The sequence below is a fragment of the Zosterops lateralis genome (assembly GCF_965231275.1).
Source record: "Zosterops lateralis genome assembly, chromosome: 2".
Classification (NCBI taxonomy): Eukaryota; Metazoa; Chordata; class Aves; order Passeriformes; family Zosteropidae; genus Zosterops; species Zosterops lateralis.
In genome coordinates, this window is record NC_139763.1 from 79,871,474 (window position 1) to 79,886,730 (window position 15,257).

General features: G+C 42.3%; 2 protein-coding genes and 1 long non-coding RNA gene across 6 annotated transcripts in view; 2 read left to right on the forward strand and 1 right to left on the reverse strand.

Moving 5' to 3' along the window:
* The first annotated feature begins 33 nt into the window (after positions 1–33).
* Positions 34–8,005, forward strand: TAF1D (TATA-box binding protein associated factor, RNA polymerase I subunit D). The gene is made up of 10 exons (XM_083855746.1): positions 34–167; positions 302–374; positions 2,224–2,475; positions 2,578–3,025; positions 3,271–3,446; positions 3,995–4,052; positions 4,377–4,646; positions 6,232–6,284; positions 7,500–7,629; positions 7,958–8,005. Exons 3-7 carry the CDS (start codon positions 2,237–2,239, stop codon positions 4,530–4,532), a joined length of 1,077 nt encoding a protein of 358 aa, XP_083711872.1. The 5' UTR covers positions 34–167; positions 302–374; positions 2,224–2,236; the 3' UTR covers positions 4,533–4,646; positions 6,232–6,284; positions 7,500–7,629; positions 7,958–8,005.
* An 849-nt stretch (positions 8,006–8,854) lies between these two features.
* Positions 8,855–12,791, forward strand: LOC310906447. Of its 3 annotated transcripts, none has more exons than XR_014589400.1 (5): positions 8,855–8,891; positions 9,004–9,276; positions 10,878–10,941; positions 11,774–11,846; positions 12,501–12,791. It is a non-coding gene; the product is annotated as an uncharacterized lncRNA (long non-coding RNA). The 3 variants fall into 3 exon arrangements; XR_014589401.1 differs by having other exon boundaries at positions 9,212–9,276; positions 12,501–12,764; XR_014589402.1 differs by having other exon boundaries at positions 8,861–9,276; positions 12,501–12,761.
* Positions 12,792–13,767: 976 nt separating this feature from the next.
* CEP295 (centrosomal protein 295) overlaps positions 13,768–15,257 on the reverse strand; it is a 40,912-nt gene continuing 39,422 nt past the window's right edge. The window contains exons 27-28 of one of the 2 annotated variants that reach the window (XM_083855940.1): positions 14,953–15,052; positions 13,768–14,079 (exon numbers count right to left, since the gene is read on the reverse strand). In XM_083855940.1, the coding sequence (XP_083712066.1) occupies positions 14,035–14,079; positions 14,953–15,052 (145 nt within the window). In that variant the 3' untranslated portion in view covers positions 13,768–14,034. Of the gene's footprint in view, positions 14,080–14,114; positions 15,053–15,257 lie in introns of those variants that run through there. The other variant, XM_083855939.1, reaches the window with a different exon arrangement.

The following is a 15,257-nucleotide window of genomic DNA, read 5'->3' on the forward strand; positions in this document are numbered from 1 at the left end:
GCCCTTTCCGGCGGGGCAGCTGGAGGCGTACGGAGGTGGTTCGGGGTGGATCCGCCGCCATCCGCGCTGCCGGGGCCGCCACCGAGGGGCCTGGGGGTGCAGGGACAGTCCTGGCGGTGTGGAGTCGTGCCCCGAGGGCCGGGGGTATTCCCGGCCCGTGGTGACTCGGTGCGTGCCCGCCCAAAGGCCTTCCCGCGGCGCCGGCCCCAGCGCGCTGCTGGCAGCCCAGGGGGCGAGCGGTGTGTCTGGCGCCTTTGTCAGGTTCTTCAGCAAGTTTAGGTGGTTGTTTTTCTTCCCTAAGGGATCTGCGTGCTGTGCCAGCGTACCAGCCCGGAGCTGCGGTAGAGGCCGCGAGGGATGCTGAGCTGCGACTTGTGAGTACTGGGCAGGACCTGTGTGGTCGGAGTGGCATTGCTGCCTCTGTCCTGGCTCTGGTGGTGGTTGGTTTTGTTTCTGGCCTTTGTGTTGGTGGGTGAACCGTGTTTCAGGTGCAGGCCGTGGGTCAGGCAAAGTTAACAGTGTGCCCTTATAGGCGTAGTGGAGCTACGAGTACATGAGTGTCCGTCTTGTGGTGAGGGGCCCAGAGCTGAGCACAGGATTTGAGGTGTGGCCTCAGCAGTGCCCAGGACAGGGGGACGGTCACTGCCCTGGTCCTGCTGGCCACACCATGGCTGATCCAGGCCAGGATGCCATCGGCCTTCTTGGCCACCTGGGCACACCCTGGATCTTGTTGAGCTGCTGTTGACCCGCACCCCCAGGGCCTTTCCTGCTATGACCTGGCATTTTGCCGTGTTAAACCTCACTCCCTTTGCTTCAGTCCCTCAATCCAGCCTGTGCAGACACCTCTACAGAGATGTACCTGCCCTCCAGCAGTTCAACACTCCCACCCAACTTGGTGTTGCAAACAGTTCTGGAAACTGAATGAGAGTGCACTTAATCCCCTTTCTGAGGTTGTCAGTGAAGACATTAAACTGATCAGGCCCCAGTACTGATCCTGGGACATCACTTAAGAGCAGCTACCCGCTGGATGTAACTCCGTTCAGCACCACTCATGGCCTGGTCATCCATCCAGTTTTTAATGCAATGAGCAGTGCACCATCCACGCCATAAGCAGCCAGTTTATCCAGGAGAATGGTGTCCAAAGCTTTATTAAAATGCAGGCAGTCAACATCCACAGCCTTTGCCTCATCCTCTGAGTGGGTACCTGGTCATAGAAGGTGATAGTTGGGACCTGCCTTTCCTAAATTTATGCTGACTGGGCCTGATCCTTAGGTTGATGTGGATGTGCCCTCACAATGATCTGCTGCAGGTTATGAGAGGACGTTGGATGACTTCTGTTAGAGTGTCTTCAGATGCTGAACTGTGTGTAATTACATTTGAAGTCTTGTTGGGTATGATGAGGAGTTTGTAAAACTCTAAAAAGCACAGTAAAATTAGAAAGATACAGGTCTACAGGGCTAGTAAATGATTTGACAAGCAGGTAAAATAACTAGGCTATTACAGAGGAAAACCAGGTTCCTTTGCAATATGTTGCAGTCCCTTTTGTATAGTCTTGGGCTACTGAAGATCTGGATTGTGTTGTCTTGTAGATCTAATGAGAATTGATGTTTTAGTATTGGGGCTGGTCTCTGTAATGATTAATAACCAGTGAGCAAATAGGTGATGGATTGTTAAGAGCAGGAGATTTTAGGGATCTTACAGCTTACAAAAGAACAGAGGGAAGATGGCATTGCTTCTCATGATGATACTCTCTTGGATTAATTTAAAAGTTTTAAACCACAGTGAAGTATTGATCTGTGTCTTAAAACTGCAATATGCTTACAAGTAGAAGAAGCCATTGGCTACTTGTTTGTGTGCTTATTTGGAGGAAAACTTACCCCAGCAGGGTGAGGGTTAAAACATCCAGAATTCATCTCAGTAAGTCTCTGAACAATCTGTTGCACTGCTGATGTTTGCCTTCCTTTGGGCAGGAGCTGGACTAAAAAGACTTAAAAAATTTTTCAGATCTCAGTTATGCTGTGACTATCTTTAGATGAGTGGCTGTGACCTTAATGTTAGTATGAAGAATATAACTGGTCATCGTTCATAGGAAAATCTCTGCTCAGGTTGGCTCAAGATTGATCTTGTAAATTCACCCTGTGATTATGAGAGGAGTAGAGAAAAGTTTGTTACCTGATTGATGAAAAGGTTTTTTTAATTTCTTGAATTCTCATTGCTTTTTAGGGCAAACTGAAGCATGACTGATACAGATGACCCCCATGCTTCTGACTCTGATTATCCTGATGCCCAAGAGCTGATCAGCCACCAGCAGGAGCCATCTGAGGTGTATTCATGGCAAAGGAATACAGGGCCAGAGGGCTCCCAGTCGAGGCAGAAGGCGGCTGCTCCTGGGGAGTCTTCAGATCATCCTAACAGCTTGTGTAAATCATCAGCAGCTCCAGCTGAGGTTTTACTGATTAGCAGTGATTCAGAAATGTGAGTTTTTATCTCTACTTCGGAATTGTTCCTTGGAGAACCTGTGTAATGTATCATAGAAATGTACCTTCTTTTGAAAGTAAATACTTTTTTCTTCTTCAGTGATGTCTCTGCTGCTCGTCCTGAGTGCTCCATTGCACCTTCAAAGCAGAAAAGGAGATCTCAATCTTCAAGGCAACAAGCTGAATCTGCTACAGGAGTATCTGACAATGAAAGCTCCTCAGATTCTTCTCTGTCTCCCCAAAGTCCAGGGAAATCATCGGAAGCTTCCAAGCAGCAGAAGTCCAGCCTCAATTTAAAGGCCATTTTTGCCTATCACTTCAGGGGAAGGAGGTTCAAAGCGGCCGCACACCGAAAATTCAATCGTCGGGCGGCACAGAAGAAAAGGAAAAAGTATGAGAGGACACAGATGCCCACGGGGAGGCCCCCATTGACGGCCTCACCTCAGGAACAAAAGAGGAGGCTTCTAGACAGAGGTTTTCAGTTCCCTTTTGTTGAAAAACATTATGGGGAGAAACATATTCCCTTGAAGATGGTTCTTGGCTATGAGGTAAGTCCTGTGTTTTGTGGGGTAAATATTTTCTTAGTCTAAAATTTGTGAATTGAAATGAGCTATGTGTTGCTTCTACTAGAATAAAACAATGAAACGGGACACTGTTGTAGGTTTAATACATTTTAAAGCAAACAAAGCAAGAATATATATATAGATGTTGATAAAATGTTACAACACAGTTCATAATGTAAATGCTTTATAGTGGTATTTTTAAGATCTTACCTGAGTATTTTTTTCTACAGCAAGCAGCTGCAAAGGGATATTTCAAATATATTAAAGTGCTTAAATATGAAGAACATCTTAAGAAAGCTTTACAAGCCCTTCAGGCCAGTGATGACTTAGAAAAAGAGTGTGTGGTGTTACGGAAACACAAATATTTAGATGATGAAGGCCCCATCTCCCCTATTCGGGAAACAGAGTAAGTTCATCTTTCCTTGCTCTTTTATGCTTAACTAACTTAAAAATGTCTGTGTATCAAATTCAGTTGTTCTCCTGTCCTTTTAACCTATGAAAGCATTGTTTATTTTGGGAACAAACACTCTACCACTTGAGGTCCTGTGTTTGTAGATGTGACTTAAAAGTTTTCACAGAAGGAAGTATTTTCAATTTGATTGGAAGACTAATAATTGTTAAAAATTGAAATAAAGTATATCCTGAAATGCACTCCTCTAATTTTATCTCAAATAAAGTAGAGTGTTCTAAAAGAAAGACTAAAGGATAATTTTTGATACCTTTTTACAATATTAAAAACCAAAGAGTCATCTTTGGTCTTCATCTTGCTGTCTTATAACAGCAAGAATACTTGCTGTTATAAATATACTCATAACCTTAAGAAAGCCTAAAAAATAGTGTAAAAATACAAGGCTGTCTTTCAGCTACTGTTCACTTCAGGGCTTGTAACTTACACATTTTAAGGTACTATAAAAGGATACAGTTTGGTGTATTTTTAATTTTTTTTTATTTCAGTGGTGATGAGAACAGCTTGAATTCTGATACTCAGGAACAACTTGATGCCAGAGTAGTGGTAAGTAAGCACTCCTTAACTTCAGAAACACTCTAGCCTTTCTGTTCCAAAGTTAAAGAATCAGTAATGATGTCTTCAGTATTTAGTTCCTGAGCTGAGATCCACAGAGACCTGTAACCTCTGTGAATCCTGATCTGGTAATGCAGAAGGAGGTTGATAGTCCACACACTTCTCTTCAGTGTAATGCTGAAATAGGAATTACAAGTATAGGAATTCTGCAGTTGTCTGTAAAGTTCTTAAAATCCACAAATATACTACTAAAATCTTATATTTTAAATATGTCAAAACTAGACTTGTGACTCCGTCTGTCTTCCATTTTCTTAGGAGAGCAGCTCTTTCATTCTAAGCAGCACAATTCCCAGTAAAAAAAAGTCAAAGGCAGGAAGAAAATGTGCAAAACCACCCGAAGTGATTGAAATAGTGGATGAAGAAGATGGTGCTGAAGACAACTCTGTGCCTCTGCAAGGCTCAACTCGGTGAACAGCAGATAGATGAGGTGGCAGTGGTTATTTTTGATACCTGTTTGGTTTAGAACACTGCTCTGCAGTCAGTGTTGAGCTGTCCACCCAGCTGCCTGGGCACATTTGGCTTAATGTGAGTATATTTGGCTTGTGTCTGAGACAGTTACCAAAAACAGAGTAACTTGTCCTCATGCTAAGCTTTTAAATGTCTTCTGTGCTGTTCTCTATCAAGAGTATAATATTCCTGCTTCAGTGGCTGATGATCTTGGTAGATTTCTGGCTTCTGCAACGTGACTTCTGTTAACCAATGGATCATAGAATTTACGTAATTAAAAATGTGAAGACAAGTTCCAAATATTGTAAAGGAACAAGAGCACAGGATAGAAACCTATGTGTATATAGAAAAGCATGCACACATCTCTGTGGTCAAGTTAAAAGGGCAGTTAAGATGCCTTTCTTTCATGGCTGACTTCTTTGTGGGTGGTCCTTGAGAGATTGTTTTAGAGGTGCAGTTAGAAATACTTTGTAAGTTAAAGAGTTGAAGACCGAATTGAAGCTTAATGCAAGTCAAGTGCCAACAATAAAAATACAGAAATGGTTTGTCAACATTGACAAAAGCCTATTGCAAAATGTGATAATGCGTTTGAATGATCAGTATTTTGTGATTGAGGTTGCCTATTCCATGTGGAATAGCTTCTCAGAAAACTAAATCTCTGCTCCTTAATGTAATACAATTATCTAAAGTTGTAAGTATAATCTGTAGCAGTACTGTGAATCTTGGGTTAAAAATTACTTTTTCCCCTTCTCTGTCCAGAATGGCTTCTAATGTGAACAAGTCTTAGCAGAAGCTAAAAGCTCTTTATTATCAGTACTAACCAGGCATTGCCCCAACTGCAAATACCTTCCTCAAAGGTGTTTTAGTCAGTAGAAAACATGGCTAGTATTTAGAAGTGGTCTGAATATCACTGAGTCCTACTGCAGCAGTTTTGGTAGCTAAAGTAGTAAATGTTTGAAGTGTCCACTTGTGAATCAGCAAGATTTAAAAATGAGTCACCTCACAGCCTCACTCAGGTACTTTTAACCAAATTGTTGTCAGCAGCTGACAGCTTTTCAGGATGTAAAAGGAATCTGTGCTGAACAGGTGTATTATCAAAAAAAAGCTTTATCTGCTGGCTAAATTTCCTTCAAGTGCAACTGACAGTCTGAAGAGATTTGCAGTCGGTGCTCAGTATTAAGAGCAAGTCAGGCTGTGTTATTTACGTGCTTGAATTAAGGTTCCAAACCTTTGTAAACGAAGTTTCCCAAATGCAGCTTGATAGCTCTAGGACTGCAAAAAGTACTCTTCAGCATTTAAAGATCGCAACTAAAACTGGTCCAGAATTAATGGCCAAGTGTAACTCTTCTAGGTGTCTCCCTGAGAAATACTCAATGGCTTGAAAGACTCATCTGGATCTAGGAGTGGGTTCCTACTTGGTAGGGCATAGGGAGGGGTATATGGAGTCCTGCTCATTCTGCAGGTCATGTGATAAATTTAGCTCTTCAACTGCTGAGTGACTCAGAAATGAACTAAATTTCAATTCTGATTAGAACTGGATAAAGCCACATCAAAATCTGGATAAATATATATGAGGCTTATCACAGCTGTTAAATTTATTGTTAAAATCTACATTTGACTTAGTATGACAGTTCTTAGCACTTTGCTTCTCTTTCCCTTCTAGTTTATGTTGCTTTTGGAAGATAAAACACCTCTTTGGTTTTCTTGCTGCACAAGGTAAGCTGTTAAGTGGGTTTCAGTTGTGTTTCCTTCAGGTAGTTGCTTGTGCATTATTTCACAAAAGGTTTTGAAAAAGCAGTGCTTTGTAGTTAAAATAAATACATTAAAGTGCTCCACAGCTGAGCAGCTTGTGTGTGTGAAGCTTCCAAGGTATGAGTTCAGTGCTACATACCTATCATCAGTCTGACCAGAATTTGTCTTGTAGCCTCTCTTGGAACAAAAACTTGAGTTCTTGAATATTTCAAAGTGCAGTTTTTGTTAAAAAATAAGTTTTACTTGATGTCACATGCTGCAGGACAACTTAATCTGATTTGATTTGGACAACACTGCCTGGAATTTTCTCTCCTGAATGTGTTGAGGAACTACTTTCCCCTCAGTGTCTTCGTGGTGCCTCATCCACACTTTCTGTACCAGGGTGTATCATACAGCTGCAGCTTCTGGTGGCTTCCCTGTGGTAAAATTCCATCTTAATTCATAGCCCTTGCAAGAACAGGAGGAACAGCAAAGAGCAGCTGGTAGTCTTGCATGTACATGGCTGTGAAAGGTTACTGTAGGATGTTACCAAGTTTGCATGGCTTTGGAAGTGTAGAAAATAGCATGGAAGAAAGCACTTTGTAAGGATACAGCACAGGAAAATCCCTTTGACATGGGAAACAACAAACTGAGGATGGGCAAGTAATGCAACCTTAGAAAACATTCTTGTGTGAGAGGATAGGAACAGACATCCCACTTGGCTGTTGCTGTAGGGAGATAAGAACTGCACTAGGGAGCACATCAGGTTGGCACAGTGGGAGTTGTTCTGAGGAGAGTGTGCTCCTGAACTCACCATTACCTTGGTTCAGGCTACCTGTCTCTAGAACTGGGAAGTGTGGTAGCTGTCAGCTGCTTCTACTGCTAACACAAAGTGTACAGTCAGCTTGGAAGTAGCTTCAAATGCTGTCTCAAAAATAGTAAAAAAATGAATGTGTTCAGTCTGACCCAGCACTTGATCAGGTTTTGTCTTTTGCCGTAGACAAAAAACCTGGAACCTAGTGCTTAGAAAAAACCCTTCTTTGCAACCCACAGCTGATAATTATATTAGTTGTGTTACGTGTATGAAGGGACAATATTTGCATGGCCTCAAATAGCATTCATTCATTCAAATGCTGATCAATCTAGAATTTGGTGTTCTGAATTTTCAGAAGTGTAGTTTGGTTGTATCTTTCTTTGCAGATGAGCACACTCACATTGCAGCAGCAGTTGTAACTTCTTCGGGATCTTTTGAATTCTTATGGCTGTTTGCTGACCTGATTCACAAATCCATTACTTCAGTGGACATCTGTGCAACATGGTAGCAAAAGAGGTGAGCTTTATGTTTCTTCTGAGCTTCAGCATAACACTGCTGGATTTCTTCAGTCTAGTGCTATTCCCACAGCAAGTAATCAGACTAATTTGTGCACTGTATGGTATCTGCACCCAGCAGTGTCCTCCTGATGAGGTGTTCAAAAAGCAGTGCTACAGTATTTCAACAGCTGGCATCGTTGGTTTCCATGCACATGTGCTGGTTAAACTTGGTATTTCTGTTGAAACAAGTAGATTTAGTGTTTCTTAGTGGGAAGCTTTTCAAATATAGCATCAAAAAACTGTAGTTAAACTATTGACTATGTTTCAAAATATTTTTTTTCTTAAAGGGGCATTCCTGTGATGTGTGGAACATATTGGAAAGCCTCTACTCAAGCGTAAGTATTGAGGAAACAGTTGGGTTTTTTCCTAGGTGGAGGTAGTGTATGCAGATAAAAGCTCAAGTTTTAAGTTCTTGGCTGCCTTTTGACAAGAAAAAAAAAATATTCTATTTTGAAACACAAATCCAAATTCCAGATGACCACTAGAAACAGGTTTATTTTCAAGTAACCTGGCTAGGCTTAAAAACCAGGCTATTCTAAAGACATTGTGGAGCTTTTATGCCTCGTTCTTCAGCAAGTAGACACAGCCTGATGTGTGTCTGAATTGGAAAACGTGGCTAGAAGAGTAACAGGTTTTGCTTTCCTCACTGTACACTTAATTGCAGTGGTGACAATGAGACCTGTAACAAGTTCACTTAATGGGACAGTTCTGCAAACAGAAATGCAGCTATTATGAAATGTAAGGGTAGACTTGAGTTGATGTGCCTCAATCCTGCATCCTGTGTATTGAAAGAAGTAGAATTAGCAGGTAAAGGAAAAATACTTGCAGTGCTGAATTCTTGTAGATGGTTTATTGAAAGGATATTTTTAAAGTGTCTTAAAACTGTCTCTTCCATGCTTTCTTTGTGAGGTAACTCCCTTAGTTTTACCTTCTGTGGCATAGTGCTCCATTTTCTTCAGCTGCAGATAGACCTTGATGGTAGTTGTGTGATAAACTGGGCTGTGGTTGGATTGCAGATAAAATGCTTTGTTGTGTCATCAGCATTCAGCCAGTGTAATAACTGGACTACTGTCTGCCTCGCTTCATACTGAGATAAAAGCACCCAAGTCTTGATGAACTGCTAAAATACTGAGGAAACTTGAAAGTATTACTTAGATACAACAATTTATTTTCTTTCAGATGAGGAAGTGCATCTGAAGTCCAGTCTGAACTAGCACCTTGGTAAGTTTGTGTGACTGGTTTTTTTTTACCCATGGCTGTTTCAGGTCAGCCACCTGTCTTTAACTTGATGAGCTGGTTACACTGCTGCTCCTTTCTTACTGAGAAAATGCAGTGTTGTTTTAGAAAACATGAGAGCTTATCTTCCCCAAACTTGAGAATGCTGTGAGAAAATTGTTGTGATGATTGGCAAAATGTTCAACTGCTCTGAAGAGAGTGAGTGAGAAGAGCCTTTCTGAACAAATCCACTCAATGCTGTTAGAGGTTCTGCTCATTTGTATGCACATACATACTGGTTTGTAACATTTTTTTTCTGGTGGCAGGTACTTAAAAATGAAGGAAAAAAACGCAGGATGCTGTTTCACAGAAGACTGAGGCTGCTTTGAAGGTTAGTGTGACATCTGAAGTTCTGCATATACCTTAATGTGTGAGGGGCTCTGGTTGTCAGTAGACCTGAAGTTTCTCAGACCAAGCTTATTTGTGAAGTTTTCAGGGACTGTTTTCAATGTTACACCACTATATCTTAATTATTGTAACTTATGTTTGCCCAAAGAATGTTCATACAAATTCCTCAGTCTAAACCAAGATGAACAGGTTAACTGCTTAAACTGATAGTTTTGTTTTGACCAGTAAGTTACACTTAGTAGGAAATTTATAGGGATGATTCTGCAGAGTTCTGTAGTTAATTCCCTTTGAACTTTGCTCCTCAGGTAACTTGTAATTAAAAGCTTGCTAATATGAAGGAGGTAGTGTATCATTTACCTTCTTCCTTCCCCAAAATGTCTTAAAACAACACAAAATGACACTGGGATCTGTACCAGATACCTTTCCAGCCTGCTTTGTTTTTATTTATCTTTTGTGTTAATTGGTAGTAGCAGAAGTGTTGAGGTCTATCCCGATAGGATCTTTTCTGTAGGTTCGTATCGTTGGAAACGCCTCACAGAATAAACTTGTGGTTTGGCTTTACCCACTTAACTACCTGTTAGCTCTGTGGGATAAAACTGCAAGACAAATCTTAGAGCAGAATCCGAGGAATGTGGAGATGCTCAGTGTTCTCCTTTAGGTGTACTGGAATATGCCTGGAATACAAAACAAAAATGTGATTGAAGTGGAAAAACTTGGTTGAAGTCAAAAGTCAGTGTGTTCTGGGACTTAAGGTGCAACTGACATTCTGAATTACATGGGCTGAACTTAGCCTTTTACCCAGGTTTTTGTGTAGGCACCTGACTTTTAACACAGTTTTTTTTGCTGCTTGTTTTCTGGATGGCTTGAAACAGTCTATTCCCCTTTAATCATGCAGGAGTGATTATTTCTTGTTTCTTCATAAACTTGTTGCATTTTTGTTTACTATCGAGAGATGCTCCAGTTTCATGCTGAGCAGCAATATTTGGGTTATTCCTTCAAGTGTAGGGTTTAAAGAGTTAATTTCTGAGCAGCTGAGCAAGTTTACTGATATATTGTTGGAATCTCTGGATTCTGTTGAACCAAAGAGTTCTAAGTAAAAGCAGCAAAGTACTCAGGAAAAAGAATAGATCTTCACATAGGAGAATTCTGAAGCTGCTGTTCATGTTAGTCTGTTCTCCCTCTCAGCTCCATGGCAGTGGCAGTTTTGTGGAGTGAAGAATTCCTCCCTGACCCCGACTGGTGCATGCCAGAAGCTCAAATGTAAAATCAGCTGTTGTGGTTGAAGGTCTGTAGCTGTTGCAGTGTTACAGTACCTGCACCCAGCAGCCTTCCTGGTGGGATGATCATAAAGCACTGCTACACCAGTGCAGCATTTGGCATCCTTGGTTTTCATTCTGCTATGCTTGTTAAACCTGCTAATTTTGCTGAAACAGTCTTTAACCACTTAGGGGGTTTCAGTGTACTTTCTATTTTCATGTAACAAATGAAAATAGACATTTTCATTTGTCTTCATTTTGATTATCAGTGTGAAAACTGGCTACTGGCCTCTGGAACTCAGCAAGTGCATTCAATTCTTTCTGACAGGTCCTTTAGGATACAGAATGAAGTAAATTACCCTGAGTTAAAGAAACTTTAACCTGTTTGATAGGTAAGCGCTCAGTTACTAGTTCCATATTATTTCACAGTTGGTGTGTTAGCTTTGTATGACTGTAAACAGGGAAACTACATAACGGTTGTAGAACCAAGTGTAGAAATAGTTGTGTAGTACCAGAGATGAGTGGGCAGTGACCAGTGCAGATCTTGGCAATATCTGAGCAGATCATTCATATGAGTCATTCTTGTGTGTGTTTACATACTTAGAATTGCTGTCACAGTTGTGCAGCCATTTGTAGTACTGGTGTTTTAATTGGACTGCTGCTGGTTGTGAGGAATTCCTCAATACTTGGAGCTTGTGCCATACTTGAGGCTTGTTCACAAGTTGGGTTATGTATTGGCAGAATTGATTGGCCCTTCACTGTAAAAGATGGACTGGGAAGTTTGGTTATTGAGTGAAGTCCCATGAGAGCAGTGAGAAGAATATCTGGTCATTACCAAGGCTGCTGGGATATTCCTGTTTCTGGTGAGCTGTGGACATGACCATAAAGCAAATCCACCAGACTCCTGTGTTGCCGCACAACGTGGCATCAAGTCTGCTGGGAATAAAGGTCAAGGACACAATATTCCCTTCTGCTGTTAAGAGCAAGTTCCTGCTGAGGAGTAGGGATGTGGCATGTAGGGATGAATCCTTGGGCACCTTCAAGACTTGAGCTACAGGGGAACAGAAGTTCCAGTTGGGAGATTTGTAGATTGCAGAGCTCCTGCTGAGAGGGTGGTTCTTTGGAACAGAAGCAGAAAAGGGAGACAAAGGCTGTTCTGTGCAATGTACATCCAAGATGCACTTTTCTCCTTGTACTAACCAAACCAAACTCTTTACCTCCTAGGGACTGCTACCAAGTTGCTGCCTGTCAAAGGCATGAGAAATACCACGTGGGAGCTACCAAAGAGTGTGTGAAGGTAAGGGCGCTTACCAAAAAGGCTGATGCTGTAAAGAAATTGAAGGTCACTTCAAAGAGGGTTTGCGTGGCTGAAAAACCAGCAGCTCTTAACGCGGTGACCGCATATTGAAATCCTCTGCAGGATGCCGTGGCCACGCCATGTGTGCCATGGTCTATTTGTGAGGAGATAGTACCTTGTGTAGTTCGGCCTCCTGGGCTGAAAAAGGGCCTTATCCTGCTGCCTTTAGGGTTTTTTGGTGCTGATGTAGAGGACAGGCAACTCAGTTCTACTCTGAAGCAGGAACTTGCCGCATGGGACGTCAGGGAGCAGGGTTGCTGCAGTTGTAGTTTGAGCAGTTGTGCAGCCCAGTTGCTACTTGTGTGTCCAGAGAAGGGCAGCAGAGCTGGGGAAGGCTCTGGAGCACAAGTTTGAAGCTTGAGGGAGCTGGGGATGTTTATATGAGGCCTGGAGAAAAGAAGGCACAGGGGGAACCTTCTGCTTTGCAACCACCTGAAAGGAGCTTGTAGTGAGGTGGGGGTTGGTCTGCCAATTAACAAGCACTAGGATGAGAGGAGATGACCTCAAGTTGTGCCAGGAGATGTTTAGACTGGATGTTAGAAAAGTTGCTTCTATTTGGATTGAAAGTGCTAATAGATACTTTTCCTCTCTTAGATCCTGGTGATGTTGCTGCAAGCCTGATGTAAAGAACTGCACAGCTGTTCCAAAGGAATAAAGAATCTTCTCTAGAGTGTTTATTGCAGTTTTTTTTTTTTTAATTAAATGTTCATTTTAACTTGTTACTGGTTTGTCCACTGCACTAGTGGATGTTGTGACTTGCCTCTTGCCCTCCTGGGAGCTGTGGTGAAGGTGCCTCTTCAGTGTTAAAAGGCCCAGCTAAACTATAGAGGTGACTGGAAGTGGCTTTATCAGGTCTTTTCCCTCACTTCCCTGTCACTGAACTCAGCTGCACCAAAGCCCTGGACAGGTGTTTATTCTGTACAGAGAATCAGAGCATTTAAGTTTGGGGCTCTGGGCTGCAGCTTGGGGATATTTCCTGTTGCTGCACTGAAAAGCCAAGGAAGGGTTGAGGAAATTATGGGAGCTGATCAGTCACCTGTGAGCTGCTGGCAGCAGAATGCAGGCTTGGTCTGTTCCCTTGATAGTCTGAGAAAGGAACAAGAATATTGGTATGTATGAGCCTCAGCTGCCATGGTGAAGTTCAGACTTCCATGCTCTACTGATCATCCCAGAATTACAAACAGCCTCCCCTTGACTCTGTGGACTTAATCTGGTTCTGGCTTATAGTTTGCTGCTGCACTACATGCAACTGCAGCAGACTGAAAGAAATGAATGAAAAAAAGTGGTAGAATTAATTCATCAAAATCAACTTTCTAAGATGTCCCTTGGAGCAGATTTAGAGGAGGCTGCAAAAATGAGCACAGGGCTGGAGCACCTCCTGTGAAGGGGTCAGCCTGGAGCAGAGAAGGCTCTAGGGAGATCTTTGTAGAGCTGTAAGCACTGCAGGGAGATTGGACCAGAGCATCTTTAAAGGCCTCTTCACCACCCCAACCGCTCCATGATTTTCTGTGGTGCATTTTAACCACAGTGAGCATTAATGAAAAGCCCTTGGTACTGCACCTGTTAATAACTACCTTTACAGCAAAAGTTGAGATTTACATTTGTCCTATGTGCTTAGCTCAGAAAACAGGGATAGAAAACCTCTCTTTGGAAAAAATAACAGTGTAAGATTTTTAATTCTCCCATTTGAGTGCTTTAAGATGTACCTTCTGACTGCAGGAAAGCATACTTCAAATCTTACATCACACAATGGAAAGAAAAGATTAAAAACTCCAACTTTACAAAAGTGTCCTGTCACCCAAGGATTCAAATAACTGTAAAACTTTATTTGAAAATATTTTATACATGTATATTACAGAAATAATGATCTCTTTAAAATATTAATATATAAGAACAGCCTTTCAGGCCAGTAACTCAAATCTGAGACAAACAATGAAGAAAGCAGCACAGTCCATCTGCTGCTGTGGTAAGCTCTGAACAGAGGCTTACAGTGGTTTGGGGTTGTCTTTTTTTACAGCTTAAAGCTGAAGGTTCCCAAGTGGCTTCATAATTCAGCACTGAGGCTGCACCACTCAGTGGCCTGGATGCCACCAATACCATCCTGTGTCCTTGTGCTCATCTTTGCCTGTCACGGTGCTTTCCAAGTCTTGGCCCGCAGTTTTTCCAGCATTTTCTGCAAATACAACAAACATTGAGACTACAGTACTGAGGCTGAAGTGACTGCCCTAAAGCCAGCCTGCCTGGGTACTGTGCCTGTAACCAGAACATCGGGAATGGGCACTGCTGGTCTGGACAGCAGTGAGTGCAGTGCCTCCCCTGTTCCAAACAGGCCACAGATTACAAGGGCAGGGGGGAAGGTGTGTTTCCTTCTCTTCTCTCAAAGGAGAATGTAAAGGAGTGTGACAAGAGCAGCAACTCATTCCACCACAAAGCAGGTGATGTGGTCAGGGTCAAAGGCAGGAACTGAACTTGGATCCCCCACAGTACTCACAGCCTGTCAGGATTATCTAGTATTTCCTTCCTTTTCAGTTGTCTGAGGCCCAGGAAGGGAATGGGGGAATTGACATGTCCAGGCCTTTGTTCAACCCTATTCCACAGCAACTGCCATCAAAACCCTGATTAATTCTTGCACTTTTCAAGTTTGGGCATGCCCAGAACCTTACCCTACCTAGAACAGCAAAACCAGCCCAAAAAAAACACCAAACCCAGAATGTTGCCTTAAAACAGAGATTTGGTAAAGTCTGGACTAATAAAAAGGCTGCCATTCTTTTGCCACAGACTTTCCAGCAGCTGGAGCCTTTTTGCTCAAGCTCAGCCTAAATAGAAAAATTCAGTCTGAGGCAGACATGCTTTTTAGAGAAAACTTGAGCTCAGTTGTCAGCAAGGAAATTCTTTCATGGGATGTACCAAGGGCGTCACTTAACATCCAGCCTGGTTTGAAGGTTTCCATTTCAGCTCCATTCACATCAATTCTCAATTACTCTGAGTGGAAGCTCAGTGAAATCATTAGACCAAAGGGCAAGAGGACACTGTAGCAAACTATTACCTTTTGAAACTCTTTAGCCTTTTCTCTGTTTTTAGCATAAGTTTCTTGCCTTGTTTTTTCTTCATTTCTGATTTTTACTTCTGCAAGCTGATTATAAAGTCTGTGAAAACAAAAAAATCAGTGTCTGGGCAGGAAGGCAGTGGCAAAGATGGAGCAGGTTAACAAGCTTAAGGGTTTGCCACGGCTCAGTTGCTAGCAACTGGGAAAATTTGACTGCCCTCTCCAGTAATCCAGAATCACTTCAAATTCTTTTTCAGCTGCATCAAACAAACCTCCTCCCCCTTCAGAGCTGCACTTGTTGCCTG

Excerpts from the sequence above, each read along its gene's own strand:
- TAF1D (XM_083855746.1), top strand. The coding sequence starts at position 2,237 with ATGACTGATACAGATGACCCCCATGCTTCTGACTCTGATTATCCTGAT. Across the intron at positions 3,026-3,270 it reads AGATGGTTCTTGGCTATGAG|CAAGCAGCTGCAAAGGGATA; the intron begins GTAAGTCCTGTG and ends TTTTTTCTACAG. Across the intron at positions 4,053-4,376 it reads AACTTGATGCCAGAGTAGTG|GAGAGCAGCTCTTTCATTCT; the intron begins GTAAGTAAGCAC and ends CCATTTTCTTAG.